This window comes from Cydia fagiglandana, chromosome 21 (genome assembly GCF_963556715.1).
Source record: "Cydia fagiglandana chromosome 21, ilCydFagi1.1, whole genome shotgun sequence".
Lineage (NCBI taxonomy): Eukaryota > Metazoa > Arthropoda > Insecta > Lepidoptera > Tortricidae > Cydia > Cydia fagiglandana.
The window spans coordinates 8,487,495-8,508,592 of NC_085952.1; the positions used below are offsets into that span (position 1 = coordinate 8,487,495).

The 21,098-nt window shown below is 41.9% G+C and overlaps 2 protein-coding genes across 2 annotated transcripts; one reads left to right on the forward strand and one right to left on the reverse strand.

Moving 5' to 3' along the window:
* Positions 1–287: 287 nt before the first annotated feature.
* Positions 288–15,469, reverse strand: LOC134675379 (uncharacterized). Its single transcript, XM_063533590.1, has 5 exons — positions 15,070–15,469; positions 5,947–6,029; positions 2,693–4,307; positions 1,542–2,588; positions 288–1,507 (listed from the first exon to the last, which is right to left on the reverse strand). Exons 1-5 carry the CDS (start codon positions 15,467–15,469, stop codon positions 288–290), a joined length of 4,365 nt encoding a protein of 1,454 aa, XP_063389660.1.
* Position 15,470: 1 nt separating this feature from the next.
* On the forward strand, positions 15,471–17,930 carry LOC134675380 (uncharacterized). Its single transcript, XM_063533591.1, has 2 exons — positions 15,471–15,521; positions 16,591–17,930. Exons 1-2 carry the CDS (start codon positions 15,471–15,473, stop codon positions 17,536–17,538), a joined length of 999 nt encoding a protein of 332 aa, XP_063389661.1. The 3' UTR covers positions 17,539–17,930.
* Positions 17,931–21,098: the final 3,168 nt, after the last annotated feature.

Sequence of the window (21,098 nt, forward strand, 5' to 3'; positions counted from 1 at the left end):
AATTAACGAGAATAGCGAGAGGCGATGTGCACTGGTAGTAATTCTATGACATACTAATTGTGACAGCTCATGACAGAGCAAGATTTAAATTCGAACCGTGACTTTGGTGTTGCCACAGTATTTACTTAAAATAATCCTAAAAATACAAAGCCAAAGCTGAACATTCCGCCCACCAAAATGCATTGTATTTTGACTAAGCGAAAAGGAAACAATAAAGTAAGGTAAATGCGATAATATTAAGACTAAAACGAAAAGATGGACAACACAAAGGTAGCGCTCTAAAGCAACTACGCAGGCAGTGGGCACAGTTTGACCACAGGCCGTTTGTACGACCCTGTGGCTGTGCGCACAGTAACCACACGACAGATCCCATCGGATCCGGGATGTGTGTCGATGATGCGACCCAAGGGCCACTTCATTGGGCTCGTCTGCTCGTTCACAACGAGCACTAGTGCACCAATTTGGACGTTGGGCTGCCTATCGTGCCACTTCATCCGCTGCTGGAGAGTATGCATATACTCCTTCGACCATTTCTTCCAGAAGTCCTGGTGCATCTTCTGAAGCAGCTTCCAGCGTTGGAGAGGGCTAACCCGAACGTCTGATAGGTCTTCCTCAGGCACGACCGACAGGGGCTCCGTGGTGAGGAAATGACCGGGAGTCAGAGCCGTCAGGTCGTTGGGATCGGTACTGAGAGGAGTAAGGGGTCTCGAATTAAGAAGAGCCTCGACCTGGGTCAAGATGGTTAGAAACTCTTCGTACGTCAACCTCTGACTACCGATAACTCGAGCCAAATGTGTTTTAACAGCCTTGATACCGGCCTCAGCGAGACCTGAGAAGTGAGGGCTGCCTGGCGGATTAAACTCGAACTTAATCTCACTATGCGTCGCAGCATCTCCTACAAGACGTCGCAGAACATTGCTCGCGCCGACAAAATTCTTCCCCTGGTCGGACACCAACCGGTTACACCGACCACGACGCGCGACGAAGCGGCGAAGCGCGGCGAGAAACGCGTCTGAGGACAGCTCAGTGACGAGCTCCGTGTGTACAGCCTTTGTCGAGGTGCACACGAAAACGCAAATGTAACCCTTGTAGGTCTTGTTGCCTCGTCCGCGACCCAGAGCTATGTCAAAAGGTCCCCCGAAATCGACAGCAGCACTCAGGAACGCTTTGAGCTGGGCTACCCGATAAGACGGCAAGTCGCCCATGAACGGCGCAGGAGCACCGAGTGGTCGAACACGGAAGCATTTCATGCATTTTGACGTGACTGCGTGGATAGCTCGCTTTGGGGACAGTATCCAGAAATGCTGCGCCAGCAAATTAAGAAGCGTCTGGACGCCTGGGTGCATGAAACGCTTATGGTACTCGTCGATCAAGAGGGAGGTAAGACGGTCGTCGCGAGGTAGCAACAGGGGATGTTTAACATCGACTTCGAGAGAAGCTCGCGACAGGCGTCCGCCCACCCTCAAGAGACCCGCGTCATCGAGGAATGGAGACAATTTCTTAAATGCTTTCGGGAGAAAGTTCGAAAGATTGTTTTTCACTTTCTCGATCTCCGAAGCAAAGTAAGTGGTGTTGTTGAACAGAACGCACGAGGAACATAAGCGCCTGTTTAATCTCCAGGGGTGTTAAAGGACCGTCCAACAAGTTGTTGGGCGTCTTCCGATTTCTCACGTTGTGCACGAAACGAAGACAATAGGTGAGGACACGTTGGACTGTCCTCAGTGCCGAGAACTTATTCATTAGGTTGTATGTCCACGTCTCCTGCAAAGAGACAGTGAGGACAGTCACCTTGCGCTCTTCGTGTAGGACATCCACGTCGACTGATAACGTTGACTTAGGCCAGTCAGACTTGTCCAGCACGAGCCAAGATGGACCCTTCCACCAGTTACTATGGTGGACCAGGTCGTTCGGCAAGAGGCCCCGCGACCCACAGTCGGCTGGGTTATCGCCAGTCCTCACATGTCGCCAACAATCAGGAGGAATAATCTCCTGGATGTGGCTCACGCGGTTAGCCACGAAAGTTTTCCACTTGGAAGGGCAAGACTTTATCCAAGTCAACGCAACGCTAGAGTCAGACCACGCGTTGATTCTATCTACCGAGTGGAAAGGCTTCAAAGCCTCCAAGCCAAGAGCCATCAAAGAAGCCATCAAGTCCGACAGCAGAACTGCTGCGAGCAATTCGAGACGCGGCACTGACAATTTACGTAGCGGCGCGACCTTGGATTTCGCACACACTAGATGGACGTCGACGTCGCCCTCCTCAGTTACTGTACGGCAATAGATTACGGCACAGAAGCCACATTCTGATGCGTCACAAAATCCGTGGAGATGTAGCACGTCGAATTTCCCGACTAAACGGCGAGGCACAGATACAGCACTCAGCGACGAGAGTTGAGTTTTGAATTCCTGCCATTCCAGCCTGATGCTTTCCGGGACATCTCCATCCCAGGAAACGCCCGAAACCCAAAGTAACTGCATCAGATACTTGGCGAGGAATGTTACAGGCGAGAGGAAACCCAATGGATCGAAGATCCTAGCTATCTCAGAGAGAATGGAGCGCTTTGTGCATCGACCGTTGGGAGTAGATGCTACACGATAACCAAAGGAGTCAGATTGAGGTTGCCATAGCAAGCCCAATATCTTAAGAGAAATGTCAGTCATTTCTTCAAAATGTTTGAAGTCTTCCGAGTACAGATCAGAAGACGGAAGGCTCTCCAGGAACTCACTACTGTTGGAGGTCCACTTCCTGAGATGAAACCCCCCGACGACAATATTTTCGTAAGTTCCGCCTGAAGCGAACGCGCCTGTTCGACAGAATCCGCTCCGGTGACGACGTCGTCGACGTAGATGTCACGAGCGAGAACGGTTGAACCACCTGGGTAGCTGGCTGCAGAATCACTGGCAAGTTGAGCCATTGTACGAAGAGCCTGGAATGGCGCAGCAGAAACCCCGTAAGTGACCGTTTTAAGACGATAGTCGCGCACAGGACCGACAGCCGAGGGCCGCCACAAGATGCGCTGAAATTCAGCGTCCTCTTCAGGAACCAGTATCTGCCTGTACATTTGTCTCACGTCACCTGTGAAGACGACGGCATGCCAACGAAAGCGTGTGAGCAGATCGAAAATGTTGGTCTGAAGCTTGGGCCCAGCGAGAAGGGTAGCGTTTAAGGACGTCTCGTTGGCGTCCTTAGCGCTTGCGTCAAAAACTACGCGAAGAGGAGTTGTGACGGAGTCGCGCAGAATACCATGGTGAGGTATGTAGTAGAAGTGGCCTTCACTTGTTGAAGGAGGTTCCACTTCCTCCAAGTGACCTCGAGACTCATAGTCATTCATGAATTCCACATACGCCCTTTTGAACTCAGGGTTGGAATTCAATTTGCGTTCCAACGACGTGAACCGCTTGAGAGCGATTTCGCGTGAATTGAGGAAGGTAGGTTTGTTCGTGGGATCGACAAATGGTAATGGAACTACGAACCTGCCTTCTTCATTGCGATAGTATTTTTCACGAAAATAGTCTTCGCAGCGTTGGTCCTCCTCAGATACGAAAGGTTTAGTTGGAGAACTAACGTTTTCTAATTCCCAAAATTTTTTAATAGAATCGTCGAGCGACAAAATTTGCGAAGGACTCGACACGAAAAAACAATGTTTATTATTATTGCGAGACGATACGAGAGCGCTTGATGTGAGCTGACTTTCGTCACACTCACCCATAACGACCCATCCGTAGATGGTTTTCAACAGAGTAGGCTGTCCAGGCTCCCCGCGCCGTATACCGGGCAACAACGACGAAACGAAGACCTGTGCGTTAAGCAACAAGTCCACCGGCGCCGGACGGGCGAAATCAGGATCAGCCAGCGATAAATTTCTGGTGTGCGACCACCCCGACGAATCGACAGGCTGTGGAGGTTGGTCAGCACATACCGGCGACAGAACGAAAGCTTCGAGTTTAGTACTCAGCGAAGAGGGTTTATTACCCATTGGCTTGATCTCACATGAAAGTGAGCCAAATGTTTGATTGGGCGAGTTACCAATGCCGAACACAGTGTGTTGGCCAGAAGTCTCAAACCCTAGCATTTCAGCACAAGATTTCGATATAAGGTTGCATGCACTAGCACCATCCAGAAGCGCACGCACTGGGCGGAAGACACCAGAACTGTCCCGAATCAACATCTTGGCAGTAGCAAAGAAGATTGTATTATCTCCCGCCATAGCAGTTAGAACCGTGTTAGTACTACTACTGCTAGTACTGCTGATGCTATTGCTAGGTGGTGCAGTAGCAGTCTCTGTGACCGTGGGTGCTTCAACATTCTTTGTGAAATGCAATAAGTTATGGTGCGAACGATGACACACACTACAGCGAGAAGCCCGACAAGTTTTCACTCTATGTGCATTCGAGAAGCATAAAATACACAAACCCTTCTCCTTAACAAAATTAAACCGGCCATCATTATTGAGGTTCAGAAACTTGTTACATTTGTCGAGACTGTGTTGACCTGAACAACAAACACAGCTCGGTGTTGACGGAGTCGACACGACCAGGGCTGTTTTGTTCTTAGTCAACGGTTTAACATTCTGAGGTTGAGGCCTAACACTAACACTTGAGTTTTCCAAAGCCCGGCTCCGCTTTTCAATAAAACTTTTCAATTCCTCAAACTTTGGAACCTCAGTATTAGAAGTGAGTTGTAATTCAAATGCTTCCCGGGTAGCGACATCTAACTTTGCCCAAAGCAAATAGTACAACATGAAGTTTTTATCGGGGAGGTTAAATTTTGACAAAATATTTAAATTTTCATTGAAAGTTCTATAAACCCGTTCCAAATCTGTTTTGTTTTTGACTGGTTCACAATTCAGCAGTTTTTCATAATACATTACAGCAATTTGCCTCTTCCTATCATAATAATTGGACAGCGTCTCATATGCACTGCTATAATTGTCACCTGACAGAGGAAAACTTTTAATTAAATCATGTGCGGAACCCTGAACGCTTGACAACAGGTAATGTAATTTTTCCACATCACTAATTGTGCTCCGACTATGTATGAGGGAGTCGTAAAGCTCTTTGAAAGACACCCAGCCTTCCAATTTTCCATCAAACGGCTTAATCGCTATTTTAGGAAGCTTGGCTAAATTATTTTCAAGCGTTAAAGGCTTCACATCCGACTTATCACTTATCTCACTCTTAGCCATTTGTCTTAACCTACATTTCACTGATTTCAACTTACTTTCAAATTCCCTCGTAATTTCGTACTCTTCCGCACGTCTTTCAGGTTTCAGCGGACGTAAAATCCTTAACTGAGCATTGTGAAAGTATTTTTCTAAATCCTTTATGTCCGATTCATCATAACCTTTTAAGTCCGAACTTTCAATGTTCTCTAATCTAAAAATCGCATACCCGCGCGCGACTCGGAACATATCTACAGTCGCGGGCTCCGTATCACTATCACCATGTACACTCATATTGTTTTAAATGCAATTAATCACACTAAAACGACGAAAATAAACACAAAACTATTTGCAAAATAACGTTGACCACGTACTGACACTATTGACACTGACAGCTGTCGTCGACACTTGACAGCTATGAAAATGTTGCCAGCAATATTAACCACGAATGAACGAATGGTTTTGTAAAAGCACTACTACACGACCACCAACTTTCTTGCTTACCCTCGACTTTTTTTATAAGTCTACCCTAAATTTCGAATTAAGCAGATGATATGACGAAACGAATTTGAATAAGCAACAGACAACGACAAACGAAAAACCAAAGGTCACTTTTCAAATTATCCGGTTCGAAGACCAAAATGTTCACTGGCGAAAGAGTGGACTGTAAAAAGGGGGCGATAGGGGAAGAGATTTAGGGGCCGGTTGAGCAAGAAAGTTGTTGTATGCTAGAATTAACCTATGGAATTAAATTTAAGTGCAAAACAGTGTAAGACGAAGTTACCTTCGCAATCCGGTGGTTGTGGGTTGAACCGTTGGTCTCCGTTGTGGACTGCTGGCGGTGGTCCGGGCTGCCCTTGTCGCAAGCTAGAGGTAAGCTCAGAACCGTTACCTTCAGTCGGCCAACTTAGACCTAGGATTCTCCACTGCACGGATGGGCACGGCGTCCTTCGGCTACACAGCACTGATTTTAAATAGTCTAGAGATTGGCAGTAGTGCTTTTAATAATTTGCGAGAAAATTAACGAGAATAGCGAGAGGCGATGTGCACTGGTAGTAATTCTATGACATACTAATTGTGACAGCTCATGACAGAGCAAGATTTAAATTCGAACCGTGACTTTGGTGTTGCCACAGTATTTACTTAAAATAATCCTAAAAATACAAAGCCAAAGCTGAACACATACAAAATATGTTGCCAGTATTCATTTACTTCTCTCAAAGTAGGGGAATTTTAACAACATTCACACTTGGTTATTAATAATTTGGAAGTGTGTAGATTCGATTTTGTAGCAAAAGCTTTTTGTTTATTTTAGGATTTATTGCATTTCTGTACTTTGTGAAATAAGTATTAAATAAATAGCTGATAAGTTTTTACTATTTTTATTTATTTAACAAATGTGCATAATAAAATAATAAGAATAAATTTAAATAGGACAGAGCATATTCGACTGTGTTTAGTCCGTTTCCAATGTTTTCATATTGCGTCATTCCGATTTAGTCTATTTCTTTCCTTCCATCTCGCAGACAGAAGTAGGTCAGTCAGAAAACTGAAACGAACATGACACAAAATAAAAATAAGAAAAAAGTAAATACTTACCTAAATAATTAACTTAATTATAATTTTCTATAATTATACAATGAAATTTCATTGAGCGTATTTATTTTAGAATGTAGACGTCAAGTTAAGTTAGTGTAGTGAATATTTTTTCCTCCAAATGGGGGAAAAAATATTCACTACACTGGCAACATTTAGAAGAAATGGCGGCTGACGAAAATTTGGATTTTTGTATTTACGATTATGTAAAAATATCACATTAAACTCGATACTTACGCGTGAAATGTAATATCAAGCGGTTTGTTTTTATTATATGATGTGTTGTGACACCCATTCACTGTACTAACAACCATCTTTCCTGTAGTTTTTGATTTTTAAACGGGAGGTGTACACAGACCGATTTGACTTTGAGTACTGTGAGGGCCGTTCGAATACGATGATGCGAGTGTGACGTGACGTCGCACTTGAAATGGCTTCACTAGGGGTGTACGGACTAGGAATCTATGCCTTATAAATCTATGCCTTCAATTGTAATCATGCAAGTAAATGATACTGTAGAAAAACTAATTATGGTACGAGCTGAATGAGACTGTTTTATTTAATTTATTTTAATTGTACTGGTTACCAGTCCGCCGGATGATATCGGCCTGTCAGTTAAAAGTAAAATTTGACAGCTCCGAACAACTGACAGTCTGATTTCCAACTATTTAGCCCCATTTTTACACGGCGCGGCGCACATTGTCCACATGGCAATAAAAATTGCCAGCTTTAATGTATTACGAAAAGTTGTAGCCCTATAAAGAATTAAAGATAATCTTTTGAGCAATGAAAGTAAAATAATTAATGCAATAATTATACGCAAAGATGTATAAAGCATAAAAGATACGCTTCACTCCATTGTGCATACTTAAATTATCTTGGAGCAAGCATCATTCGAGCTCTGTGATAGGTGTTGACAAAGTTGACAAACTAATACCTAGCATCTCTAGCATTCCCAATGCACGTGACATGCGCACGCGACTTGTTTTCTGACATGCCAATTGTCGTGAAAGCTGTCATTTAGCAAGAACTACATCGGCAAATTAAAAAGAATCGTCTGGCGCCAAAATTATTTTCCACGAAACTTGTTTATTTATAAACAACATTGGTACAGTCACCTGCAATAATATGTTACACAACGAAGGCCGCAAAATATCTGACACGATCTTATTTGTAGAGCCATAAGAGCGTGTCACAAAATTTTGCGGCCTTCGAAGAGTAACATATTATTGTAGGTGACTGTACAATTTCACGTTTACTATAATGCGTTCGCGTTGTTATTCGAGAATGTATGTAAATTATGAGATTAATTTAATCCCAGCATGAGTGTGTCGCGCTTCAACTAATGTAAGTACATACGAGAACACATTAACGAGAACGTGTAATATTCGAGCACGACCACAAGAGTATTAGTGCGTAATGTTAAAAATCTAATATAGTATCTACCTATAATCACAAAACCCTAATCGTACCTACCCGTATCGTTTACCCTTAACCTATGTTAAGGCCTAAAATTTCGTTATGTGCCTTCTTATCGGTCTTGCGTATTCAAGGGATTCCCAGCCTTCGTCACCGGGCACGGCATTCTCCTGCCAGCTATGGGGTAGCGGCTGGCGCTTTCACATTGGACTTAATACTAGTCATTTGCGAAAGTGCCGCACTCTTATGTATGCTGTTTAAACCATCATTTTATTGATCATCATCATCATCATCACAGCCATAAGACGTCCACTGCTGAACATAGGCCTCCCCCTTGGACCTCCATTCGTACCGGTTGGAAGCGACCCGCATCCAGCGTCTTCCGGCGGCCTTAACAAGGTCGTAACGTCCGTGGACGGTGAAAGGGTGGACGTCCTACGCTGCGCTTACTAGTCCGTGGTCTCCACTCGAGGACTCCATTTTATTGATGTTGCAGGCCAATTAATAATGATTCAAGTAATAAAAAGGCACTTTTATATCATGAACTTCGATTCTCAGTTCGCGTCCCTATGCGCCAGAAAACTTAAACACAGTTTTCGTAATCGCAATATTTTGGTTCCAAAACCAAGCGCTGCTACAGAACCATAAATTACATGCACGTTCCTTAGCAGTTTGGGCCGATGTCCAATATTTCAAAGGAGACAAACGTCCAACCGACTCTAAAGTTAACAACTTTCCATTTGTAGACCTTATTATCTTTGAAATAGGGTTGACGTATCGTCAGTTAACATGTAAACTTTCTGTCACTGTCGAAAATAAGACATGGCCAGACGGTTCGTCACAGAATATTAGTAAAATTACCAGTTTTTGTGAAAAATGCTCGTCAATAATATGTCGTTTGAAATTAAACTTTAACTGTATTCTAATAAGGATCATAGCATTATTTGATATTCCGTTATATTGGCGCCCTTGGACTAGTTACAGTTGATTTCAGGACACTTTTGTATTTCTTTAATATTTATCGCCACCATTTCTTTTGACTTTAAATAACTTCGAAGATACTACTGCCCCGCCACATCAACTAACAAGCGTAGGTAACAGCCATTGAAAAACTCATTCAATTAGTGACTTTATTTATTGCACAAGAATACTATATTCTTGTGCAATATATACCAAAAAGTGCAATAAATTCTGGGTAGATATTTAAAGCTAGGCCATGGCCTCAGAGGCGCCTTTTATTAGGTCTTGTTGATCGGAGGGCATTGGTGCACAAAACATGACCTCATGTTTATGGTCACGACCCTCAGTCATGAGGAAACGAGGTAAAAGAAGATATTCAAAATGATTTTATAATAGCTCTTACAATTAACTAACAAACCCACTCAGAAACAATTAGGCAACCCACACAACCTATGCCTAATTAACTCTGAAAAAAATAATGAAATGTTTGTTTTTTCCGGTCCGGTGGTTGGCACAGAATATGAGAAATTTGTGCCTACAGGCCAATTCCCGAGAGCTGGAACTAAAAATCTTTAAAAATATCGATTGTAGTAATCGATTGAAGTTTTGACCTTAAGTAGGTAGATTTAGACCAAAAAAAGTCTGCACCGATTTTGATAGCACACGCAGTGCAAGTGTTATTTTAAACGTCACACTTCTATGAAATTATGACGGATATGACATCGTGGTCTAGCTCTACATATGCAACTTTTTTATCACTGTATACTTATAGATTGACCAGTTTTTAGCTTGTTTGAGTGTGCCACTGCTACTGGGCAAATTCCCTGGATTTCAATAACTCCCAATTTCGTGATTCTTCTGGCCAATACTTAAGAAAGGTGTCCAAGTCGTCTCACCATATCCGCCTGGGCCTACATTTGAATAGTAAACTATAATTATTAAGTACAAAAATTGCAGTTCTCGACAATTTTCCTCTACAACTACGGTAGGTACCTATTATATTATTCCACGATTATAAACTGTAAGTTCAATATAGAAAAGCGGCAAGTAAACAGAAACATCTACCCAGGAAATCGTTAAAACTTTGCTTGTAAAATGTTAGGATTAATAAGCAACATCATTTTGGTTTCATGTTAACTTTTAATACTCTCAGAAAGCGCAGCTCACACGGAGCGACGAGCCGGCGCGCACCGCCGTGAACGACTGAACGTGATCGAATCTACCGGACATTCCTCTTACGTTACCTACTTCTTCTGACCGAAAATTGACATCGGTTTTAGAAAGAAAAAGGTGCAAAATAGAAAAGAATGTTGACACGGACGGTTTACCATCGCTGCGATAATTGATCAAAATAAAAAATACGCGTGTAATAAAATCATACAAGATGAAATCAGCCTAGTCCTAGCAAAGCCAAGTTTTCCTTCTGATGAGGGCAACGACTTTCGTAAAAACTACGTAAATTGAAATCGGCCTCCGAGTCTTCGATAATAGATAGCTGGGGCCAAATTCGACACGTACAACTGTCAGATTTCGCATCCACGTCAAATCAACTGTTGATTTTATTGCATACTGAGTGTTGATTCCATCAACGGTGGATAATATCATTTTGTACAACCAAAACTCAACTGTAAACTAAGGGTGGTTCGGTTTGGTTTGCTTGTCACCCTAACTGTGGATTGTTAATGTGAAATTTTGACATTGTACGTATTCGAGAACTTATGATTTTTCCCACATCAATGGGAGATCAACACTATACGTCAAACGTTGTTTGTCGAATAGGGGTCCTGAGCAAATATTAATTTCATTCAAGACGCAATCTAGAAATCGCTACGATAATGAATAAGTATGAGCCATACACAATTTTGTAGGTCACAGCCGTCACAGGTAACACTACACGACAGCGTATCGCCACGAAATACAGTACCGTATGTTTAAAGTCTAAAAGCTACTTAGTAAAAGTTTGGGCCTTGTACGATCTTGAGTTAGGGGTCCATATTAAAGAAATTTTAAATTTTAGTGCTTTTAACTTAAGTGGTAAAATTTTATTAAAATACGACGAGAATAAATTTTTTATCCGTTAAGTGCCGAATTTAGTGGTTTGACGACTTGTTAAGTGGAACTAAGTTTTATTGAATTAAATAAAATCTAGACTTAAGATTTTCTAATCTTATGAGTCTCAATAAACACTAGATTGCTAACAGTCAGTTAACAAGAAACCCATTAGGATTAGGGTTAGCTCCGAATGCTGATTTTGCATTGAGAACCGGGGAAATCCGGTTCCGGTACATTTACACAAAGAGTACAAATACAAATACAAATAATTTATTAATAACAAGAAGTTACAAGTCGTGTTGGGATTGTGGGTATACATTCTGTACATTATTATTCATTACTAGCTGTGCCCGCGGCTCCGCCCGCGTGGAATTCGGTTTGTGTCAGTAAGCTGCTAAATATATAAATTAAAAAAAGCGGCCAAGTGCGAGTCGGACTCGCCCATGAAGGGTTCCGTACCAGCAAGTAACATAATAAAATTGCAGTTTACGATTTATGACGTATTAAAAAAAAACTACTTATCATATCTCGTTCAAACCAATTTTCGGTGGAAGTTTGCATGGTAATATATACCATATATTTTTTTAGATTTATCATTCTCTTATTTTAGAAGTTACAGGGGGGGGGGGACACACATTTTACCACTTTGGAAGTGTCTCTCGCGCAAACTATTCAGTTTAGAAAAAATGATATTAGAAACCTCTATATCATTTTTGAAGACCTATCCATAGACACCCCACTCGTATGGGTTTGATGAAAATATTTTTTTTGAGTTTCAGTTCTAAGTATGGGGAACCCCCAAAATTTATTGTTTTTTTTTCTATTTTTGTGTGAAAATCTTAAAGCGGTTCACATAATACATCTACTTACCAAGTTTCAAGAGTATAGTTCTTATAGTTTCGGAAAAAAGTGGCTGTGACATACACGGACAGACAGACGGACAGACAGACGGACAGACAGACGGACAGACAGACGGACAGACAGACGGACAGACATGACGAATCTATAAGGGTTCCGTTTTTTGCCATTTGGCTACGGAACCCTAAAAATAGTAAATTACATTACGCTATATTTTTTTATTCAAAAAATTATAACATTTATAATTTCCTGCATGATAATTTCTTAAAAGAATTCTATCTTATTGTTTCATACTTTTTAGAGCGCGATTTGTAGTAGTCCGACTACGCCCGAGTCTTTTAGTATGAGAAAGTCGAAGTCGCCTAGCTTTGGACCGCGTGCAGTGCGCCACATACGTCGGGCAATTCCCGACTCCTTTAGTATGAGGGCGCCGAAGGAGCCCGGCTTTGGAACGCATTCAGCGCGCCACGTAAGTCGGTCTTAGCCCGACGTTTTGAGTATGAGGGTGCCTTCGGCTCCCAACTATGGCAAGCGTACAGCGTGTCACGTACGTCGGGTTACGCCCGACGCTTTGAGTATGAGGGAGCCGCCCGGCTTTGGAACGCGTACAGCGTGTCACGTACGTCGGTCTACGCCCGACTCTTTGAGTATGAGGGCGCCGAAGGCGCCCGGCTTTGGTAACCATACAGCGTGTCACGTACGTCTCTTTTAGTATGAGAAAGTCGAAGTCGCCTGGCTTTTGACCGCGTGCAGCGCGCCACGTACGTCGGGTTAAGTCCGAAGCAGTGCCGGATTAAGATATTTTGATGCCCTAAGCATTTCTAGACCATGGTGCCCCCTCTCCCTAGGGTCATTAAGATTATTATTTTTTTGTTAAATTGAGTGAAGTTCATTGCCGCATTACAGCTGAGAATGGAAATCAGTCACATCATTTTATCACGAAAATTGACAGTGCCGCAGCAGTAATTTTGCAACAGAGTACCTAATGCTGCTGCAGTCGTCACCCGAATATCACCTTTATCATATCTTAGGTTGGAATGTAACTGAAAACGCGAGCGAAGCGAGCGCGAAAATTTTTCGATATAAAAACGCAATTTGATAGACAGTTGTACATTTTTACTTTTAGTATGGAAATCAGCCACATCATTTTATCACGAAAATTGACAGTGCTGCAGCAGTAACGTTGTAACAGAGTAATGCTGCTGCAGTCGCCACCCGAATGTCACCTTTATTACATCTTAGAAAGTGATTGAAAACGCGAGCGAAGCGAGCGCGAAAATTTCTCGATATAAAAACGCAATATGATAGACAGTTTTACATTTTTACTTTTAGTATGGAAATCAGTCACATCATTTTATGACGAAAATTGACGGTACCGCAGCAGTAACGTTGTAACAGAGTAATGCTGCTGCAGTCGCCACCCGAATGTCACCTTTATCATACCTTAGAAAGTTATTAAAAACGCGAGCGAAGCGAGCGCGAAAATTTTTCGATATAAAAAACGCAATTTTACTTTTAGTCCCAACCAGACGCGAATCCAGGATTTCATATAGAGAAGGGATGGGACAGTTTTCTATCAGTCTAGCTTCGCATAGGGCTCGATATTTAAGGGTTTCTGCGAGGTTGTTTTCATACAGAAAAGATGCAAGAAAGAATTACGCGCCATTATTTTTGCAAATTAGCTTTTGGACAGCTAAAAAAAATCGTATGGTAAAAACGATGTGTCTGTCCCTAATTTTAAAATTTGTTCAACTTTTTCAACCTGGCATTTTGGTGGCCCTAAGCATGTGCTTGTTTTGCTTATAAATCGGTTAATCCGGCACTGGTCCGAAGGTTTGACTATGAGTGCGCCTTCGGCGCCCGGCTTTGGTAAGCGTACAGCGTGTCACGTAAGTACGTCGGGCTAAGGTTAAGGCATTCAGAAGTTAAGGTGTAATAAAGAAACTCACATAAATAAATATATACCTACATACAAACACGAACGCTGAAAACACAATACACTCTCTCTCTCTCTCTCTCTTTTGGGTAGTCGTGAAAAAGGTGGCACTGTGCAATGAGGGGTAATTAATTTACACTCGTTTAATTTTGTTGTATATTATTAAATCGACATAATTATTCAATTAAATTTGTTGATGTCCGTCGTCCTTGAACCTTCCTCGGTGGCTATTCATGTCACTACGTATTAAATTCAGCGCCATCTGTTAGTTTACCAGGGTACTCAATAGTGGTAGCACATATTTGAAAAAACTTTGCCCCTGCTTCCTAAGTAGCGCCATAAGATTCAGGGGCGAACTTAAATCAACCGAGTGTTGTGGCTACCCCCCATTTTATGGATTGAATTTTTATAGCCTATAACCTGGCCGGAGATTTTCTCGACAGATTAGTAAAGTTTGCATCAAAATCCGTTCAGCCGTTTTCACGTGATGCGCGTTCAAATAAACAGACAAACAGATAAACAGATAAACAGACAAACAGACAAAAATTCTAAAAACTGTTGGAACGTGTTCTGTTGTCGATTCTAAGTATCCCCAGCCAACTTTTTTTCAAATATCTTCCATGTACAGACTTTCGACCCTCTACAGCTTTATTATATGTATAGATAGAATCACTGTAATAATTAAAATGATTAAATTAACAATAATATTATTTACTTATGTCGTAATAGGTAGGTTAAAGTATTCTACATAATCGTAGAACACTTCGCTCGTGAGCCACATTTTTAATTTATACTTAAAGCCCGCGGTGGTAGCTGCGTTTCTGACATTATCGGGTAAGCGATTGTAAACAGACGGTCCCGCGCAGTATACAGATCGCTGGGACTTAGTGAGTCTGGGCATATCGGCGACCAGTCTATTTTTATGCTCATTGCTACGGAGGTTGTAGTTGTCGTTTGTTCCCTTGAGTTTGAACTCATTTAGATTTTCGTGTGTGAACACCGCTACTTGGTATAGGTAAAGACAGGGTAAGGGCAATATGTTGAGGTCCCGGAAAAGATCTCGTGCTGGGGCATCTGCTGGTTTACCGGCCATAATGCGGACGGCACGCTTCTGCATAACAAACACTCGATTCCAGTCCGATGCGCGGGCCCATAACTCCACGCCATAGGTGAGGAGTGAGTGCATAGTTGCGTAATAGCACTCGCGCACCGCGCACAGCCCGGCGGTGCTCGCTAAGCGCCGTAGCGCATAGCATGCCCGTCCCAACCTGCCACACAGCTCATCGATATGGGACTCCCACGTTAATGCGCTGTCGAGCTGGAAACCCAGAAGGCGTGTGCAGGAAACTTGCTGTATAGGGGCACCGCCCATACACACCTTCAGGGTTGGGCTCGGGTGACCATTTAACTTGAACGTTATGAAACATGTTTTTTCCTTGTTCAAGGCCAGGCCGTTAGACTGGAACCATTGGTGTAGTTGTTCCATGATGTCGTTTATCGCCCCCTCCAACTCACGCTCAGCGGGAGGGACGCTCAGAGTAACGGTTGCACACACAAATTGGGATATTGATATAGGTACCTATGTATGTTAATCATATATGCCTATATTATGCCTTTGATCGTCAGATAATTACATCTTGTGGTATTATCAGATTAGACTATTGTCAATTTCAGATAATTAATTATATCGCCAGGCTATAATATTATAATAATTGACGATATCCTAAGACCGCATTGGAGGATAATAATTCTGTGTCAATATTTGGGCCAATTTATTTACACTAACTATATATACTTTTTTATTTGGAATTTTTTATGTTCCTAGCTCAGAATCAACGATTACATTAATTTTGTAACTGATAAAATTATTTTTATAAAACTTGAGAATTAAATTGAACGCTGTAACATTGAACATTAATGGTAACATTCCATTTCTAACCGCAGTTGCACTACCGGTACTGAACGCGTCGCTGTCATTGTCAATTTCCTTAGTAAAATTGACAGTGGTGCAGATGTCGTTGGAAATGGAATGTTACCCTAAATATTATGCTACACATTATTCTTGCAGTTGGCGTCACTAACATGTTAATATGTCTTTTGTCACATGTCACGACTTGAGCATTGTTTTATTAATCTTCTAGCCTAGTATTCATGTCAACATGTGACATGTAAGTCCATGCCTACCGGAGTAGGTATGTATGTTTTATTTTATTTTCACCTCAGCAGCTCAAACAAATGTCGTAGGTACTTTGCTCACTCTATGTAGACGATTCACTATACTCTGTATCTTCAAGGACTTAAATAAAAGTAAACAAATAATTTGTACTTTTTCGGGTAGTTATAACATTTATTGATTAACCAGCCAAATACCACCTCGATCTGTCACTGAGCGACCTGACTTTAATCAACATTAATATTTCCTCGCTTCATTGTTCGATATAATTAAGTTTACATTATTGTAGTTTATTTAATCTACTGGCAACATATTGCACGCTTATTTTTAGAGATTTTGAAAAATAAGTATTTCTATTGACTAAAAAACCTTCCCCACCCCCAACCCATCTTGGTGGGATCGCTAGAAGCAATCCTCATTATTTTTTCGTGCAGGAGTTCCTCGAGCCAGAAGTCCTAGTTATTCCGGATGCTCCCGACGATGGCCAAGGCGCGGATGCGCCTTACAATGCGGAAGTTCCAGAGGCTGCACCGGGAGACGGGTCTCCGGCACCCGACGCGCCCGACGTAGCCCCAGTCCCCGAGAGTGCTGAAATACCTGATCTGGACCCAGAACTCGTCACTGCACTTGGCGAAGCGACAGATGACAAACCCAAATTCGGAGGCAAGATTCACGGAAATTTGGCATCCCTCTGGCTACCGCTACTGCGGAAAGGCTTGCCCTCAGAGGCAAAAGAAAAATTAAAGAATGAATACCTCATTCCAGAAAACTGTACCCTGTTACAGGCACCGAAGTTAAACCCGGAAATCTCCGCAGCCATTTCAGAGATGGCTCGCAACAGGGATAAGAAGTTGGAGGCCAGCCAGCAACAGCTTGGCCTAGGAATTACAGCTGTGAATCGAGCCCTATCGATCCTACTCACATCCAACGACAAAGTCACAGCCATAAAGCTGTTAAGTGACAGTTGTCGGATCCTGTCTGACCTGCATTTTGGGGAGACCAAAACCCGTATAAAACTGATAACCCCAGGGCTAGCCAAACCTTTCTTGAACATCATCCAAGATGAGGAAAGGGATGAGCTACTATTTGGAAACAAGCTTCCAGAGAAAATCAAAGCCTCAAAAGCTATTGAAAAACAGGGGTTGCAGATCAAGAAAGCTGTACCTGCCGTTAAAAATACACCAGCCTCCTCAAGCTCGACTCCTAATGTCCCACGCAGTCAGTACCAGTTTCAGGGAAACTGGGCAGGACCTACACGGTACCAGTCAAACAGGGGGGGGCGGGGAGGACAGAGGAAAGCTACAGCGGGCCGCAAACCAGCTCCGAATCCCCAAGCCAAGCCGGCGGGTCAGGGCAAGACTCGTGTTGCCCCTCAGCAATGAGCCAGGTACCTCATGCAGGACGAATAAGGTTATTTTATGATTGCTGGTGCAAAATAACTTCAAATGAAGTTATTTTGACCTGGCTGAAAGAGGGTTACTCTATCCCTTTTGAAAGACAAGTCATTCAAGATTTTGTTCCCAAAATAAATTGGTCTGCCTCAGAAAAAGCCGACATGATGGGGGCTATTCAAAATTTACTGCAGTTAGGTGCTGTTGCACCTTGCACTGAGCAAGGAGACCAATTTATTTCTAGAACTTTTTTAGCCCCAAAATCTAATGGAGGCAAACGCTTTATTCTTAATTTAGCGAAATTGAATAAATTTGTACCCAAGGATCATTTTAAAATGGAAGATCACCGAACAGCTGCAAAATTGATCCCCTATCGCGGCTATATGGCCACGGTAGATTTAAAAGAAGCATACTTGTTGATTCCGATGGCGGCTCATTGCCGAAAATATTTGCGCTTCCATTTTGAAGATGAAAACTCAGATTTACTAATCTATGAGTTCACGGCTTTGCCATATGGGCTTTCTTTGGCTCCAAGAACCTTCACAAAAATTATGAGAGAGGTTGTTACCTATCTAAGAGGGCAAGGCCATAAATCTGTGTTTTTCTTGGATGACATCTTATGCATTGGGGATAGTTACGATGAATGCTTGTGTAATGTTAAACAAACCATTAAACTATTAGAATGTCTGGGCTTTGTGATAAATTATCAAAAGAGTAGTCTGGAACCCCAGCAAACCTGTCGTTACCTAGGCTTCATGTTTAATTCAGTGGATATGACACTATCTTTACCCACCGAAAAACGCGAAAAAATCGCAGCCCATGTTAAAAAGTTTTCGTCACTCCCTTCTTGTACAATTAGGGAATTTTCACAACTCATAGGAGTTCTTATCGCCGCTTGCCCTGCGGCCAAGTATGGGTGGCTTTACACGAGAATATTAGAAAGACAGAAATTTCTAACTTTGCAACACGATGCAAACTATAACAATAAAATAAAATTACCAAAAATTATTCTAAAAGATCTGATTTGGTGGAAAGATAAGATATCTTCATGCTCACACTCTTTGCTACCTATCACCTATTCACTCGAGATATTTTCTGATGCATCTCGGACCGGTTGGGGAGCGTTCTCGAATAATCTCCGAGCGCACGGAGCATGGAGATCGGAAGAAAGATCTTTCCACATAAATCAGCTCGAACTTTTGGCTGTTTTTCTGGCTTTAAAATATTTCGCACATGATAGACGTGATTGTTCTATATTACTGCGTATAGATAATACGACGGCTATCAGCTATGTCAATCGCATGGGTGGCGTTCAGTTCCCTCACCTGAACAACCTTTCGAGGCAAATTTGGCAGTGGTGCGAGGAGCGAAATTTATGGATTTTCGCTTCGTATATAAATACGAAAGATAATATCGAGGCTGATCGAGAATCACGGAAAATAAATCTCGATACAGAATGGGAATTGTCCGAGGAAGCGTTTCAGCGCATAATAAAAAGATTTGGACATCCAGAAGTTGATCTTCTCTCTCCAATGATCCAGATCTCGCGCCAATGCAAAATGCCATAATTATGTGTCATGGGGAAAGGACCCAGATGCGATTGCCATAGATGCTTTCACTTTATGTTGGAGTCATAGTTTCTTTTATATGTTTCCTCCTTTTTCGGTCATATTGAAATGTTTACAAAAGATATTCCATGACAAAGCCTCCGGAATTCTTATTTTCCCGGTTTGGCCATCTCAACCGTGGTACCCCCTGTTAATGTCATTATTACAATCTGACATAATATATATGAACCCCGAGGAACATAAAGTCTGCTCTGATTACAGGACAAGGAGCCCGTTCCACAGGCAACTTATCCTGGGTGCAGCGCTGCTCTCCGGCTAGCCTACCGGAGACGCGGCATACCAGAGACTTCTTGGGATTTAATGTTAGCATCCCTGTCCAAGAATACCATGCAGCAATATAATGTAACACTAAAATTGTGGTGGGCATTTTGCTCAAATCTTGGTAAAGACGTATTTGACAACTCAATATTTTTAATTATTGGTTTTCTAACTGAGCAGTTTAATAAGGGAGCGTCCTACGGTTCTATTAATAGTCACAGATCAGCACTATCTCTTTTCCTCGGTGATAACATCGGAAAGGATGAACACATAAAAAGATTACTCAAGGTGTATATAAATTAAGACCAAATTTGCCAAAATATACACACACTTGGGATCCCAAATTAGTGTTGGATCATATTGCTCAATGGTACCCAAACTCGACTATTTCTTTAGAGCAAATTACTAAGAAACTAGTCGTTTTGTTGGCGTTATGCACAGAACATCGCGTGCAAACTTTCTCACTGATTAAATGGCAAAACATTCAATTTTGCCACAATGGGGTAAAAATAATTATAACGGATATAATTAAGACCTCGGCTATAGGTAGGGAGCAACCAATATTGTTTCTCCCATTCTTTGAGGAAAGACCAGAAATTTGTGCGGCTTCAGTCCTCAGGGAATATCTCTCTGTAACAAGTACTAGAAGACCCCAGAACTCTGAACGCCTCTTAATAACTGTGAAGCGTCCCTACAGAGACGCGACAGCACAGTCAATAAGCAGGTGGATAAAGAAAGTTCTGGCAGAGAGCGGCATAGATGTGACAATATTCAGTGCTCACAGCACTCGACATGCTGCCACATCTACAGCTGCATTAAAGGGGGTGAATATTGATCTCATTAGAAAGACGGCCGGCTGGTCTTCCACATCTCTAACCTTCGCCAGGTTCTATAATCGTCAAGTGATTGACGAAACTATATTTGCAAGATCAGTGTGTAATCTTTAATTAATTATAAACATATAAGACTGATTTTAGATCTTAACAGATAATTGTAATTTACTGTTAGATAATAATAAATGACAAAATTTAATAAATCATGTTACGAATACTTAAAGGTTTTTGCCATTATACACCCTGATAGACAAAACTTTGTCTCTAAACAACTACAATAATGTAAACTTAATTATATCGAACAATGAAGCGAGGAAATATTAATATATGATCAAACGAGCTTCGCAAGCGAAGTTCGATCAATATTATATGACTCGCTTCATTGGAAGATATAATTACCCTCCCTCCCAGTAAACCCAGTCACCAAAGTTTTGTATCCAAAGATCTCTAAAAGAAATGAGGATTGCTTCTAGCGACCCCACCAAGATGGGTTGGGGGTGGGGAAGGTTTTTTAGTCAATAGAAATACTTATTTTTCAAAATCTCTAAAAATAAGCGTGCAATATGTTGCCAGTAGATTAAATAAACTACAATAATGTAAACTTAATTATATCTTCCAATGAAGCGAGTCATATAATATTGATCGAACTTCGCTTGCGAAGCTCGTTTGATCATATATTATTTGACCGTGTAATGTTTTCATCTACCCTCAACTGGCTTAAGAAGCCATTTGGGGGTAGATTTTGTTTACTCTTTTTTAAATACCTAAAGTTACAGACTAGTTGAATAAAGCATAAAAGAATAATGTGGTATCATTTTTAAACGAAACAGTG

Coding starts and splice junctions, on each gene's coding strand:
- LOC134675379 (XM_063533590.1), bottom strand. CDS start 15,469: ATGGAACAACTACACCAATGGTTCCAGTCTAACGGCCTGGCCTTGAAC. Junction 6,030..15,069: donor TGCCGTCCGCATTATGGCCG/GTAAACCAGCAG, acceptor GCTTACCTCTAG/CTTGCGACAAGGGCAGCCCG. Junction 1,508..1,541: donor TTGCTTCGGAGATCGAGAAA/GTGAAAAACAAT, acceptor TTCTCCCGAAAG/CATTTAAGAAATTGTCTCCA.
- LOC134675380 (XM_063533591.1), top strand. CDS start 15,471: ATGTCGTTTATCGCCCCCTCCAACTCACGCTCAGCGGGAGGGACGCTC. Junction 15,522..16,590: donor CAGCGGGAGGGACGCTCAGA/GTAACGGTTGCA, acceptor TTTTTCGTGCAG/GAGTTCCTCGAGCCAGAAGT.